Genomic DNA, 15,195 nt, shown 5'->3' with positions numbered 1-15,195 from the left:
TGGACATCTGTAAATGTGTTAGCATTTATCATGATTTTGCCTTTCTTTTATTTTATAGTGTTTAAAATTTCAGAAGAGTGATGACAATTTATCTTTCCAACCGCCTAAAATTCTTTTGAAGTATCATTGATCTAAACCTTGCTGGTCAGAGAACCATGGCGCAATGAAGGATCCCTTTGATTTGAAAACTTAGCCCTTATAATTGAATTTAACTGATGTGTTTCTTTCTGGCAAACTATTGTAACTCTTCTGTTAACTCTAAACAAAAAAGTGAAGCACAAAAAAGATGTGACTGACCTTATTCAAAATAGCTTAGCACTTGAACACATTTCAAGCAAAGTGCCAAAATAAAAATGCGCAATAGTTTTTCCGTTCCATCTTTGAAAGAAGCACGTCACATCCACTTGAATGCTTCTTCCTTGATGCCCAGTGTAAAATTATATTGGGAACTCATCATGTTGTGGAATCACAGACATGAACCCGCACCTTTTGTTATTCTACCCATCCATTTCGCCACTGAATTGCCATGCTTTCACTGAAGCAATGTCGTATTAGAGTAAAATTATCATATCAATTGCAATTCTCTCACATTCTGATAACATAAATTGAATACAGTGAATGCTATTTGTCTGCTTCTATCATTGCTGCATATTTCCCTATTTCCAAATACTGTACCAACTTTATCAATTTTACCCATGCACACATCTTGGTTTAACAGGCAAAAACATGCTGTACTTTACGTTGCTGTTGTACAAGTCTTTTTTTGCCAACACAAAGCTTTTTGATGATATTTGTTTTCAGTTGGAACTTGCAAACGCGAGATGTTTTGTAGGAATGTCGGAACAGGAGGCGGCCATTCAGCCCTTTGAGCCTGTTCCACCATTTAATTAGATCATGGCTGATCTGTACCTCAAGTAATTCTTTCAATTCCAATTTCCCGCTTTCTCCCCATATCTCTTAATACCCTGACCTACCAAAAATCTATCAAGCTCACTCTTGAAGATGTGAATCCACGACCTTTTGGGGGAGAGAATTCCATGTTGAATATTCACAGCGAATCAAATGGCTTAATGTATAGAACATTCTGTTTCAGGATGTTAATTCTGACAAAAGAGAAGTGTCTCAAGATTTCAGGGCTCCATATAAGTGTGTCACTGCCAAGATTTCTATACATCAATTCAAAAGCTCAAGTGCTGTCAGGTGTATTTCATCGAATCTCCACACAATGAAGCCATGGCAACTGATGTTTATCATCTTAAATCAGACGCCTCGATCTTACCAGTAATTTACGATTTACTGGTTTGGCTGTTAGACTTGACACTCGTCATTGTTTTCTTTTGTCGTGTTTGAATTTAAAATGAGATGATGTACAGAGAAAAATGGTGATTTTCCATCTGCATCCTGTGCTTTAATGTAAATTGGTACAAAGTGGAGAAGGCGGCAAAAAGCTTTCATTGTCATGTGTAATTTACTATGATGGAAGATAGAAAGTTATTTTAACTTCATCATTGACAGCAATCCTTACAAACAAATGGTGTTGTGCTACTATTAATTTAATTGAGGAATTCTGTGAACAAGTACAAAGAACCATTATTGTTCAGTTGAGTTTCAAAGGATCATTCCATCCTGACTCTTGCCAAATTGACACCAATTTAATATCTTTAGCTTGGCAGGAGGGTAGTGCAGAGGAATTATAAATGCATTGACAACAGAAATTCCAGCTCAGGTTCCAACTAGCTGGATTCAGGAGTTGAAAGCAATATCCATCTTATACCGCTGGACCCATTTAATACCGTTCTTTACATTTTTACAATTTACAATTGGCTACCACATTTCGCCCACAAAATATAGGGTGTATCTGTATCTTCACAGAATATACTGTATATTCTGTGAAGTGCTTTGAGACATCTCGAAGACACGATAAGACGCAATATCAAACCCAGGGAATATTATTATTTTAAATTGAACCTTTCAATCCCTCGAGGTCTGAAAGGACTCAGTCGTCCAAATGTTATTTGATAGTTTCAGCAATTGGTTCTCTCTCTTGGCTCTATTCCATAAGAGTGGAAAAAAATACATAAAATGTAAATGTCTTCAACAATACACAGTACTGTTGATGCAATTGGTTTGAACACTGATCTGCTCCCTGTGATACCTGGCTAAGGCTGGATGAAGGTCTCATTTCATCTCTGAATTGTTCAAAAAGATGCAATAGTGAGCCTCCAATGAGTAAAGTCACAGCCAAGTCAATTCAATTTGAAACCGAGAAAATAAATGAAATACATTCTCTCTCTTCCCTCCCCCCCACTACATTTGTGCTGTGTGTATTAAGTCACATTTATCAATTAGTGGGATGGAAAAACAATTCTCCATTAGGACTAGAGTAGAGCCAATCCTGTGTTTGTGGTCTCCATATTACAGAATGTACACACATAATTTGATAATGTGGCTGGGAATGTAGGAGTCTCGGGGTCAGTCATGGATATCAAGTTTGCAACAGATTCAGTGGAGCAGAAACTTCTCAGAATGATCAAGTTTACTGGGACAAAACAGAGAGCTTTTTGGTCTCCCTGATGAGATTGTAGATGTCTACAAATTGATAGCTTGTGATACTATGGTGTGTCTGTACTGTTACAATTCAAATGCTATAAAACGTGTAAAACCATTCCCCCAAACACTACTATGTGGGATCGTGAACTGCAACATCACCTCAGTTATCGTCAGGTTTACTGAATACCTCCTACCTGCCACAGGCTGCCTCAGAGCAGCAATCCCACCTGCCCCATCCCTCTTTCATGCCACAATAGCTCTTCATCCCACTCCCAGAAATGAACCATCCTTCACTCGACCCTATCGCTACCTTTCTTGACTTTCCTTCCTCCGTCTCCCCCACAAATCCCATCCCTGCACATTGCCCTCCAAAATGTGTGCCGCCTCATAAACAAACAGCCCTTTGCCCTCCCAAATTTTGAGCCCTTTGCCCCCCTGTCTCCACTGGCTCCCCCATCCTCCAGTGGTTTCATGGCCATGCTCCACACTACCCTCTTATCTCCTGCTTACTCTCCCCCCACACACACACATACAATTTGTGCTCCTCCCAACAAGCCAGGTGGTGAGCCATCAACCTCTTTCAAAATCCCTCTGCCTCACCCCATTTCTCTCTTTTTTCAAAAGCTGTTCATCGCCTACTCTATCATAGCATTCAGGATCTCACATTTATATTTATAAGGATTGTTAGATTAACTGGATTATGAACGTAGTTGGTTTTATCTACTTTAGTGCTTCCTTTCCTTTATTGATGCCTTTCCTCCCCTTATTAAAACATGCTCATTTATGTCAGGAAGCTCATGTGCCTGATGATGTCCTACGAATATCATTGCAGTGTTGCAGCAATGATCATCGTTCTAGTGAATGTTGATCAGCGCTGGAATAGATACAGATCAGCTCAATATTGTTCCCACATTGCAGAAAATGAAAGAATGCAACCCTCCTTAACAAACGAATGTCTTGACAGTTGCAGGCCATATACCTTTCCGTACAACATAATGTATAAGCACTTGCGATAGTTTTTATTCCCCCCTGGTAAGGAGCAGTATGTTGCAAGGACTCGTGCAGAAACAAGACCATAAATGACAGAAATGATATTGACTTATTTCCCACAGATATGTCACCCAGTTAATATAGTGTGCCTGCTTTCTGTAATGCTTTCTTTTAATGTTCTTCTCTTACAGCTGCTGTTGACAGAATACTTAGACGTGAAGAACACCCGGACTGCCTCAGAACCTTCATCACAGCTCAGCTACGCCAGTTCTGGGAGTGATTTTGCTGCCTTCTTTGCCAAAAAGAGACCTCAGAGACCCAAAATGTCCCTCTTTAAGTAAGAATAATGTGTCCATTCTGTTGCTATTTTTGAAGAGAAATGGTCATGCCATTCTTAGAAGTGTTGTAGTTTCAAATGAAAAGAATTTTGGAAGCCCCTTTTTCTTCTAATAAACATGGGCTTTCTGGCACGTTGGTGGAGTGGTATATGTAATTGACGAGGGGACACATGATGCATTTGACTATTATTTCATTAGATTCTATATTGTAGCACTGATGGGAGCAAAATGTGGGAGTTTATGGGAAAAAGGCAGGGTAAATGAGAATAAATGATCTGCCATAATGTAATAAATGTTGGAGCAGGCAGATAAGCCGACTGTTTTCCTATGATGGAAACCTAGAAAACTGCAGGAGGTGTCCATTCGACCCTTAAAATAACAGTCCTTAATTAATAAATACATTTGTTATAGCACCTTTCACGTGCAGAGTGCATCCCTTGCTTGTATTTGGTACAGTGCCTTTCATTTCAAAGATTTACTATAAAATGTAGTAACTGTAGAGAACATGGTAGCTAATTTGAGTCCAGCAATATCCCACGAATATCCATGAAGTGAATGACCGATTTGATTTGGAGAACACCTGGAGAAACGCCTTTCTCTTTTCAAATTGTGCAGTGAATCTTCAACATCTGTTTGAACTGCAGACCTCAATCTAACATCTCATCCAAAGGACAGCAACTCTGATAATGCACTGCCCCCCCACCCCCAGCACTACATTGCAGAGTCAGACTATGAGTTCAAATTCTCAACAGGGGGCTTGAATCTGAAATATAGGTGAAAGTGCCTCCAACTGAGCCAGGTTGTGTTAGTGTTGAGGTTAAGTCCTCTAACAAAGCCATCTATTATAACTCCAATTCCCTGATCTTTCTCTAAACCGTCAAATACCCTTCGTCTTAATGTGCTTATCTAATTACCTATTTAAATGCCTCCAATCAATTCTTCTCCAACCACTACCTGTAACAAAGTGGAGTCCTGCAGCTCAGTGGTTAGAGCACTCGCCTTGCAAGCGAGACACCTGGGTTCAATTCCGGGCAGGGCGAAACTTTGGGTGAGTTTCTTTACTCCACACGTCTAATAATAATCCCTCCAAAAAACAATAATGAATTGGTCATTTTCAATCCATGACTGTTTGTGGGACACTGCTGTGCGCAATTGGTTGCTGCATTTCGCCCACAAATATACAGTCAATTCACTTTACAGTCTCTTCTGTGAAGCGCTTTGAGACGTCGATAAGACATGAAAAGCGCTATATCAAAATGCAAGGATTACATAAATCATTACATAAATATTTGCTAGAAGCAATAACAAAAATATCCTTATTTTCAATAAGATCATTTATAGATTATCATGTTTGAAAATGAAAGAAAGAAATTAAAAAATAATCGTGGGAAAGAACTTTTTAAATAAACACTGAATAGTTTCAAGGAAATATTAAAATGGATGTGTCTTTCCCATTTCTACTGAAATCAAAGGTTGCCACCCTTTTCATCTTGTCCCCAAACCCCAGCTCAGGCTCCCAGTTAGCTATGTGAAAAGCTTTGAGATGTCTTGGACAAGTTTCTTTACTCCACACGCTTCTGTTTACCTAGCAGTAAGTAGGAACCCGGTTGTTAGTTGATTGGCAGATTATTTTCCTGGGGCAATAATTACTTTTTAAAATAAATTGGTCACTCAGTAATCAGTATAGGATAGATTCAGTCTCGGGGTTCCAGAAATAAAAGCCTTAAAACTAGCAACAATTCAGCTGTGATAGCTGATGTGGGAAATGGAAAGAAGAGGAAAGAATATGGCCGAGCTAAAGGCATTTTGCAGAGATGCTGTTTTATGTGATGTCTCTATTTTTCGATGTCTTTATGCCATTTACGAATTGCACAAATTGGACCATACTTTTAAGCCCCCAACCGCAAAAAAAATTATTTGTTTTATCTAGGTGTTCTTAATCTGGTGTTGTATGACTTGTTCAATAGATGCCAGGAGATTTTCTCTTTTGAAGAGCCATAAAAAATGCATGCTGTCGCTACTGAATTGTACAAAGAGTATATATACACATATATAAAGGCTTCAAGAAGGTTCTTTGGATGGTGTTCCACACAGTGGTTACAGACATTTTTTTACTTCAAATAGTCTTCGAGTTTTTTTAAAGCTTGTTTGGTGTAATGAAAACATGAGCTTGTTTCATTCACCCTACAACCCAAATCAGGTTGTTAACTCTGACAACATGATATTTTACAGGCCATTGATATAAATTTCAAGAGCGCAATAATCCATATCTGCTGAACAAGATATAAAAGAAAGTAATATAATTTGGACTTTATGGTTTAGGGCATTGATAGTGTTTTGATCATTATTTCAAATATCAGATCTCACAAAGGAATATTATTGTGCTGCATGGGAGAAGAGAAGTGCAAATATGCTCAAGATCGCCCCTAAAGGAAAAAAGTACTTTTTCTTAACCAATATAAAGGGTCTTAAGTGATATCTTTTTTTCTGTTCCTCATATTGAAAATACTTTTTGGAGTGTTTTTTTCCCTTTACTGTTGAGAAAAATGTATAAAGTTTCAGTTGTACAGGACCTTGATCAGACCTCTTCTGGAGTATTGTGTTCAATTTAGAACACCACACCTCAAGAAATATATATTGGTGTTGGAGAGTGTACAGTGCAGATTCACCAGAATGATACCTGAGCTGAAGGGGCTAAATTATGAGGAAAGGTTAGGCGAATGGATTATATTCCCTTGAGCTAAGAATAGTGAGAGGCGATCTGATTGAGGTGTTTAAAATTATGAAAGGATTTGACAAAGTAGATAGAAACATTTTCCTCTGGTAGAAACATCCTGATTAACAACAATGACAACAAAATTACATTTGTATTAGAAGACAAAGTTAAAATTAGAGCTAACTCCAATCAGAATTTTTTTAATAAAGGGTAGTGGAAATGTGGAATCCGCTAGCCTAAAAAGTTGTGGGATGCTGGTTCAGTTGAATAATAATAATACTTGCATTTGATATAGCGCCTTATCACGTCTTTGAGACATCTCAAAGCGCTTCACAGGATATATTGTAAAGTGAATCGACTGTATTTTGTGGGTGAAACGCGGGAGCCAATTGCGCACAGCAGTATCCCACAAACAGACATGAATTGAGCTACCAAATTATTATTATTACTATTTTTTTGAAGGGATTATTACCCCTGGAAAAGTGATCCGCCAATCGACCAACAAGCGGGTTCCTACTGACTGCTAGGTAAACAGAGGCGTGTGGAGTAAGGAAACATGCCCAACGTTTCGCCCTGACCTGAGGTAGATAAATATTTGGTAGGCCCGGGTATCGAGGAATATGGTGAAAGAATAGGGAAATGGTACAAAGTTGCAGATCAAAAGTGATATAATAAAATATAGGAGCAGGTTCGACGGGCTGGATGGTGTACTCCTTTTCCTGTCTTCTTATGCTTATTTAAATCATATATTGAACACACGCACCTACTGATAACCTCATGCAGTCAGAGGAGCTATTCTATTAGTGCTTAAGAACTGTTTTCATTGAGTGTGTGTATTAAATTACAGGTTTGAGTCGTCCTCACATGCAATTAGTATGAGTGCATACCTGCGCGAACAGAGGCGGGAGCTCTACAGCAAGAGTGGAGAACTACAAGGTAAATTTCAATAATCCTTAGCCCATTTCTATTACATACTCATTCTTATTCAAATGTAGGCCAATTCAATACGCCCAAAGCAACGAGCACTAATGTATAAGTTCCCTTATTTTTAACGTGGTGTCTCTTGGACCCAAAGCATATTGACTCTGCACCACTTTCCCTTCCTGCTGAAGATGGTGCAGTTCCACATAACAACTCTCCAATAATTGCTGCTGATTTCTTCACAATGTTTATTGTAAAGCTGGACTCTTATCAGTCTCGCACTTTACCTGACTGAACAATAATGCACTGGCATCACATGTAGTTTTCAAATGGAGTGCATGTTTCAGCTATTTGTGGCTCCATTATTCAAGGTTTTACTCGTCTGCAGATCACGGCAAATGTGAGCAATGTAGTGATGCTGGACACAGAATGGAGATATATAGTTTCACGACGGGTGTTGTTAACAGTTTGAGTTTTGTCAGTATCACTTGGTAGATTGCCTACACCTGGCATCTATTTTAGTACAAGAAGTCTTGTGTTTCCCACAGATATTGCCATGGAAGACTACTTTCTGAGTAAAACAAAGTAAAATTCTATATCAAATGCAAGTATTATTATCAAAACAATGTTTGACTTTTTACCTTGTTTGTAGAAGCTCCATGGCAAAGCTTTGTCAACAGTGATAATATAAGTGAGGTTAGAAATATTCATATAAGTATGGAATAATATGTTAGTAATTCCCTGCAGTGAATATTCCAGGAAAGGATTAGAGCAATATTGGTGGATTGAGTTCAAGGTCTCCAGCAATCATAGCCTGAATCTATGTAGCAGAAAACTCATAAGAAAGGGAAAAGTGAGTAAAACCTATTGAAAAATCATTTATTTGCTTGTTGCTGACTGGCACTACTTTTATATGTAGTCGGACGGACTCTATCAGAACTTGCATTATACCACAACATGCTATAAAAATATGCTTTTGGGGTATAGAATTATACTGCCCAGAAAGAGGCCATTCAGCCTATTGTGTCTATGCAAGCTCTTTGAAAGAGCTGTCCAAATTAATCCCGCTCTCCCCATTGCCCTGCAAATTTGTTCTCCCCAAATATCTACCTACTTCTCTCTTGAAAGTTGTTATTCGAATCGGCTTCCACCACCCTTTCAGGCAATGCATTCCAGATCTTGAACCCACAACCTTCTGACTCAGAGGCAACAATGCAAGGCTGGCAGTATAGCGCTAACCTGAAAGTGTTGTTCAGCACCTCAACCTCACTTATATCGCAGTTCATGATTTATTGGACTCAGGAGACCACTTTGTAACAGCATTTCTTTACATTCTTTTGGTTTTACTTTCTCTGTCCCATTTAACACAAATTCCGCTCATCATTTGTCAGGTTTCACTCATTTTGATTGAGGTTTATTCATTTGAGTTTTACATTTTAAAAAATTATGGATCCTGCCCTGAAAAAGTAAATATGGCTCAATATATTTAAATGAGCTCAAATCGATTTCAGTTGTTTGTATGATAAATCTTCCCGTCAACAGCCCTCTTTCCTTCACATCTGTCATGGTTCAGAAATTTGTGTTTGTTTTTTGACAGACAGAAAACTCTTACACTTGATAAGCCAATTTAATCATTACCTAAGCTAGATGTGGATATGTTGTGATGTCCAGCAAGAACATAAGAATTTGCTAGACGAAAGAAGACCAAGGTCCATCCAGTTTGCCTTTCACCATCCTGGCAGTCGCTTGACATGTTCTGTTCCAAACTATACACTGTATCCCAAGATATTATTTTCTAAAATAATAAGCAAGATAACAATAGCTAAAACAATTTTTTCAAATGAATGTCTCCTCTACCTTCACTGGTTGCAAACACCTCCCCCAGCGGCTGAACAAGAATCATTAACTGCTTTGTTTAAGGGCTCTGAGGCAATACCCTGTGTGAAGGACGCTGTGTAAATGCAAGTTGTTTCTGCACATCCATTGAACCAGTGTTGTTGTGTTGTCTCACAGTCTCACATTTCATCACATGCAATATAAATATATTTCATTGGGTGTATGAGTTGTGATGTCCCTTGTTTAGAAACATCAAACTTTTTAACTTCACATGTGCATTAGGTAAATAATGAGTACTATTTGATGCCGATATATAGGCTTAGAGGAAAGTTTCCGAAAATTTGCGTCCAATTCATCGCTTTTTCCAACATTTAGGCTACTCACACACTTGGGAATCACCATTTATGTCAGTCATCATCTAAGCATCATCTAAATGTAGCTTCTGTATATTGGAGCACATGTTGCTATTGTTGGAAATCCACTGCCTGAAAGGTTAGTGGAAGCAGATTCAATAATAACTTTCAAAGGAATTGGATAAAAAAGAAACTAATTTCAAGGCTATGGGGAAAGAATGGGGGACTAATTGGCTAGCTCTTTCAAAGAATTGGTACAGACGCAATGGGCAAAATAGCCTCCTGCTGTGCTGTAAGATTCTATGATTCTTTTATGATTCTATGTTGTTATTGCAAATTCTAGAAAATGAAGGTGACCACAATATTTTGGGGAAAATATTGACAAATATTGGCGTGTCTTGATGCTTGCTTGTTCCTTCTATTACTTGGGCATTGATTTTTTTTCTGTAATTGCATTAATTCCTGAATGTACAAAGAGCACTGAAAATGTATTGAAACTTATTTATTTAGCTGTTTAGCTGCCCATGTAATTAGAATTCTGTTCATTTTAAAAATCCATTTTATGTAGCCTTTATGTCAGGTGCCTTAAATGTACCTTTTTTCTGTACCTTGAAAAACAGGAATCCTTTTCTAGATCAGTACTTTTAAAATAGAATAGATTTATAGGAATATTTCTCACTTTTCTCCTGAACTTTGTGGCTTTTCTAAATTCAGACTTCTGAGGTCTCGGTTGTCTAATTGAGGATCTTAGACCAATATTAAAGTCAGGTAATTTGAAAAAAAATTGGTGCAGAAATATTGTGTTAATAATGAAGTGCAACTAAATCTTATCCTCATACTGAAGATTAGGGCCCTATGCACCTTAGTCATTATTCTTGACAAATCATAGCAGCTGCAATTTTGCAAATTATTGCTTTGTATGCACACTAGATGCAACTTGTGGTTTGGTAAGACCCCTCGCCCTCTTTCAGATGATATGGGGAACTTTCTCTCTCTCTCTCTCTCTCTCCACCCTCAATCCCCCCAAAAAACTAAAGAAAACTTAATGATGTAAAAGTATCCAGTTAATTCAACAATTTTGGCCTTTGATTTCCTCATTAATTTTGTGAGATCTGTAAGACAAGTCATCAGTATGTTCTAAAGGCTCTTTTCTACTCTGTAAAATTCAGCGATGAGCATCAACAGAATAAAATGCATAAAGCAGACATTAAGTGATTGAAAGAAAACACTGATTTCTTTGTGTGAAATCAAACAAGAGTCTAAAAAGAAAATGGATGTATGTGTCTGCAGATTGTCTTCCCAGAACACAGAGGGTTCACGTTGACAGGTTATTCAGTAGATTTCAGTGCTTGGTGAAAGGCAAAGGTACAGTCAAGAAATAGGTCACATTAGTCCTTATCTTTGCTTGTTGAATATTATGTCAGATTAATTGGCGGCAGTTGATTTGATTTTTTTTAAAAAAGCCACTTGTTTAGTATTCTCGTTTCTTGCATAAGGTCGTATTTGGTGAGACAAGAGCAATATGATTTTGGATTTTAGTTGCTTATGGTAATATTTTCCTGATACTTTTTTTCTGTTTGGTGGCTACTGTTCAGTCAAAAAGAAATGAAGTCATAACTGCCTAATTGAACAGATCTCAATCGGATGTGAGAGACAAATTTGCAATACGGAATTTGATTTTATTTACCAACGGCCCTGAATTTCACACTGTTAGATTGCAATGATACCTTTTAATATTCTAGTCTTGATTACATTTTCTTTTCAGTTCCCCAAAATGAATGAATGAGTGCTTTTTTTGCAGAGATTCCTAAAGGAAAAACCCATATTATTTTGTGAATCTATGCTAATTGTTGGAGGAAAAGTGGAAATTAAGTGCAGGTGTAGATATTTCCTTCACAGAAAGGGAAAGGAAACTAATCTGTGGCCTTGGTATGCAGGTGAGTGGCGTTCAAGTTTGTGAAAGATACACAAGACAATTTTGGGACACAAATCAGAAATGTTTCTTTTCATGGAGAGTAATCAGTAGTTGGAATAGGATACCAGAAGTGGGGTAAAGGCCAGGACACTGGACTCGTTTAAGAATTGGCTTGGTGCTCTAACAGGAAAACAAGACGGTATAAGAACAATAAGATTCCTGTTTCCATTTACCTCAAAGTGGAAGCTGAGAAACAACCCCAGATGTGACTGTAGAAAACAAACACTTGAGTACTGCCTGATGCAGTGCCCCCTGTCAACATCTTGTAGCTCAGTGGTGAGAGCACTTGCCTCGCAAACGAGAGGATCTTGATTCGATTCCTGGGCAGGGCGAAACCTTAGGCAAGTTTCTTGACTCGACACGTCTGTTTACATAGCACTAAGTAGAAACCCGGTTGTTAGACATTTAGTGGAATGCTTTTCCAGGGATAATAATACCTTCAATAAAAAATAAAATAATAATAATTTGGTCACTCAATCCACGACTGTTTGTGGGACACTGCTGTGTGCAATTGGCTGCTGCGTTTCATCCACAAAATATACAGTCAATTCACTTTACAGTATGTTCTGTGAAATGCTTTGAGACGTCTCAAAGACATGATAAGGGGCTATATCCCCCCAGCACTTCCTATCCTGAAAATGAAAGGTAGCACGTACAAAAGATTTGGATTGTTGACAGTCCTGTCTGCTATCAGGAACTTGTTGTGGTGATTTGCACAATCAAGCCTTCGTGTGCTCAATTGCAGAGTGTATTACAGTTATCATTGTTCTAAATGGGGAAAATGGAAACTTCCCTCTCCTTGAAACTGTGCTATAAATGTATTGTGTGTGACATCATTTGCACTGGACAAAAAGTAATACATTCATTCATCAGGATATTTGAAATTGAAAAACACTGGGGCAGTGCGTGTCATTTGTCTGATGGTTTTATTTGATATCGTTTTTTTATTGAAAAATAAATTAAAAGATGACAAAATAAATTTATAAAGCTACTGAAAATCGAATTTCTGGATGTCATTTACATGATTTCACTGATTTATAATGTATGCTGTTTCTTTGTGTGATTTATAGGCTTGTTAGCCACTTTGCTGGAAAAGTAATTTGAATTTAATTTACCCTCTTTCATGTGGCGATTTTCCAATATAGGTTTCCTTGTTCCCAGATAAAATGAGCGCCCTACTTGCAACACGTTAATGCCAACTCTGAGAATAGTAATCAAAGTAGCGACTAATTAAGCTTTGTTTTGCATTGATATATAAGTTAGACTCCCATAGAATGTAACTGTCAGTCTGGCTCGCCTGATCAGGAGGTTGTACCAGGTTGGGACTTTGAACTCACATCCTGTCAGCTGATACTCCAGTGCAGTGCTGGGGGTATACGGAGGAGCCGTCCTTCGGATTTGACAAACCAAGGTCTCATCTGCTTGTTCGTGAGAACTTTAAAGATCCCATGGCACTACTCAAAGAGAAGGGAGTTTCTCCCGGTGTCCTGGGCGACAATCTTCCAAATAAAATTGGTTGCTCGCTTCATAGTTGTTTGTGGTTCATTGCTGTGCACAGAAATGGCTGCTGCATTTGCCTACAATATCACTTTACAGTAAATCCTTTGAGCTTTGAGATTTCCTCTCGAAGTGACAGGAGCTAAATCAAATGCAAGGATTACTATGAATTTGTCATATTAGAAATGAAAGCATTGAAAGCTAAACTTGTCTATTGCAAAGGGAATTGTATATTCATTATTTGTGCAGATTTTTTAATGAAAGAATTAACTTGTTTTAGTTTAGCAAAACCATAAAATGTTATTATAAATTATTGTCCTTCATTATAAGCCTATCCCACCCACAACTTAGCATTTATTTAAATGTAAAATTTATTAAAATGCATGAACTCCAAACCAAAGGCCATTTTGCGCTGTTTCTGTCCTTTTTCAAGATTCCACAACCATTTTGCTGCTGGAAGTGGGGATAATTCAGCACATGTAATCAGGACAGTAAACCTTTAATGCAAATGTATTGTTAGTTTGAACTGCTGTAAAGATTGTTAAACTTTCAGTATAGTTTAAAATATTTCAAATGTTATCCCTAGTTACCTTTTTCGATGTGTTCCTATGCATTTTTCAGCAACAAAAGTGCAGCATTTTTCAGCAAAAAGTGGCCAGCACAGGCAAGATGGGCCGAATAGCCTCCTCTGTGCTGCAATATTTTATGATTCTATGATTTGAGCCAGAAGAAGCCTTCCTGTGGCCACTCTACTGAAACTCCTTTGACGTGTAGTATAACCCTTGTAATGGTACAGAGGGGTTTTACCTACAACATTTAGAGTTGAACTGAAGCACACAAATCTATATGTGGCACTGAGTATGATTGTTCTTATAGCTGCAAAAAAAAGCTTTATAAATGGAGGGTGGAGTAGCTCGCTGTCAGGATGAGAGGTAGGATAGAAGAAATGAGGTTCAAGGTGGATTAGCCACAGCACCTTCAAGACAGGCAGGCGTGTAAATGAGTTGTTATGCACCAACAATGCAAATTACTTTAATCACAGGATGACATTTACAAACGGCTTCTTGGTGTGTGATGATTCATTCAGGTTTGTCTATGTTACAGCCTGTTGTCTCCTAGTGTGCGTGGTTGTATCGAGGCACCAAAATCATAGCAGGGAGAGGTATTAACACAATCAACCATTTCAGTCTTAATTCCTATAAACCCAGTGTTTAATTCCTCTGCATGCTTCTTTGTCACTTCTGCGGATTATCAAAAATTCCTCTTTTGAGGGATAACCAATCAAAGGGGCCATTAAAGTCAGACTGTGCTGTGGTGGAGAATTAATTAGCGGAGCATTTTCATGCAAAACATCCAATTTTTTGATTATTCATACAGCATGGTTGCAATTAATACTGTGGAAGCAGGAATTTCCGGTTGTTTTAGTGGGGAAAATTGAGGGAATGGTATTTTCAAACAGAGGTCAGGTACTTGACAGCTGCAGGATTGCTTGAATGTAAAATAGATTTGTTACTTGATTTGCAGCATATCTTGCTATTAGGACAGGGACGGATTTGGCATCTGAGGCTTCAGGCTTCATTAGCGTTCTTGTTTGCTATGCAACACACGTGAATTGACTTTTCAGTTGCAGTTGGTGAACCAGATTTTATTTTGACTGACAATGTTCCTCCAGCGTATTTTTGGAGCACAGAAACTCTGTCAAAGCAAAGTGCTTTCTCAGAATGTGCAGCTTCTTTAAATCCAACTATAATGGTAGAAGATCGCCTTTGAAACAGGTCAGACATATTTGTGCTGATCATAGAGCAAAAAGCAGGCCATTTTGCCCACCCAGTCTGATCTTTGTACTCCACACGAGCCTCCTCCCCTCCTATTCCGATCCCTATCCCTGTATGAAGTGAATGTAACGTGCACCCATGTACATTTTTAAGGTTAGTTTACCGTAAATATCTGTTTGTGAATTAAAAACAGATGCACATAAAGAATTCAGCAGTCATTTTCACTTAGCAAAGGATGCACTTT

General features: G+C 38.1%; 1 protein-coding gene across 2 annotated transcripts in view; it reads left to right on the top strand.

The window, feature by feature from the left end:
- exoc4 (exocyst complex component 4) overlaps window positions 1-15,195 on the top strand; it is a 216,550-nt gene that overhangs the window by 36,629 nt on the left and 164,726 nt on the right. For both annotated transcript variants that reach the window (XM_007890836.2, XM_007890835.2), the window contains exons 7-8: window positions 3,732-3,877; window positions 7,442-7,530. In XM_007890836.2, the coding sequence (XP_007889027.1) occupies window positions 3,732-3,877; window positions 7,442-7,530 (235 nt within the window). The remainder of the gene's footprint in view (window positions 1-3,731; window positions 3,878-7,441; window positions 7,531-15,195) is intronic.

This window comes from Callorhinchus milii, unplaced genomic scaffold (genome assembly GCF_018977255.1).
Source record: "Callorhinchus milii isolate IMCB2004 unplaced genomic scaffold, IMCB_Cmil_1.0 Scaffold5, whole genome shotgun sequence".
Lineage (NCBI taxonomy): Eukaryota > Metazoa > Chordata > Chondrichthyes > Chimaeriformes > Callorhinchidae > Callorhinchus > Callorhinchus milii.
Note: the sequence above shows the minus strand (reverse complement) of the source record. Positions and strands in the feature narration are given on the sequence as shown.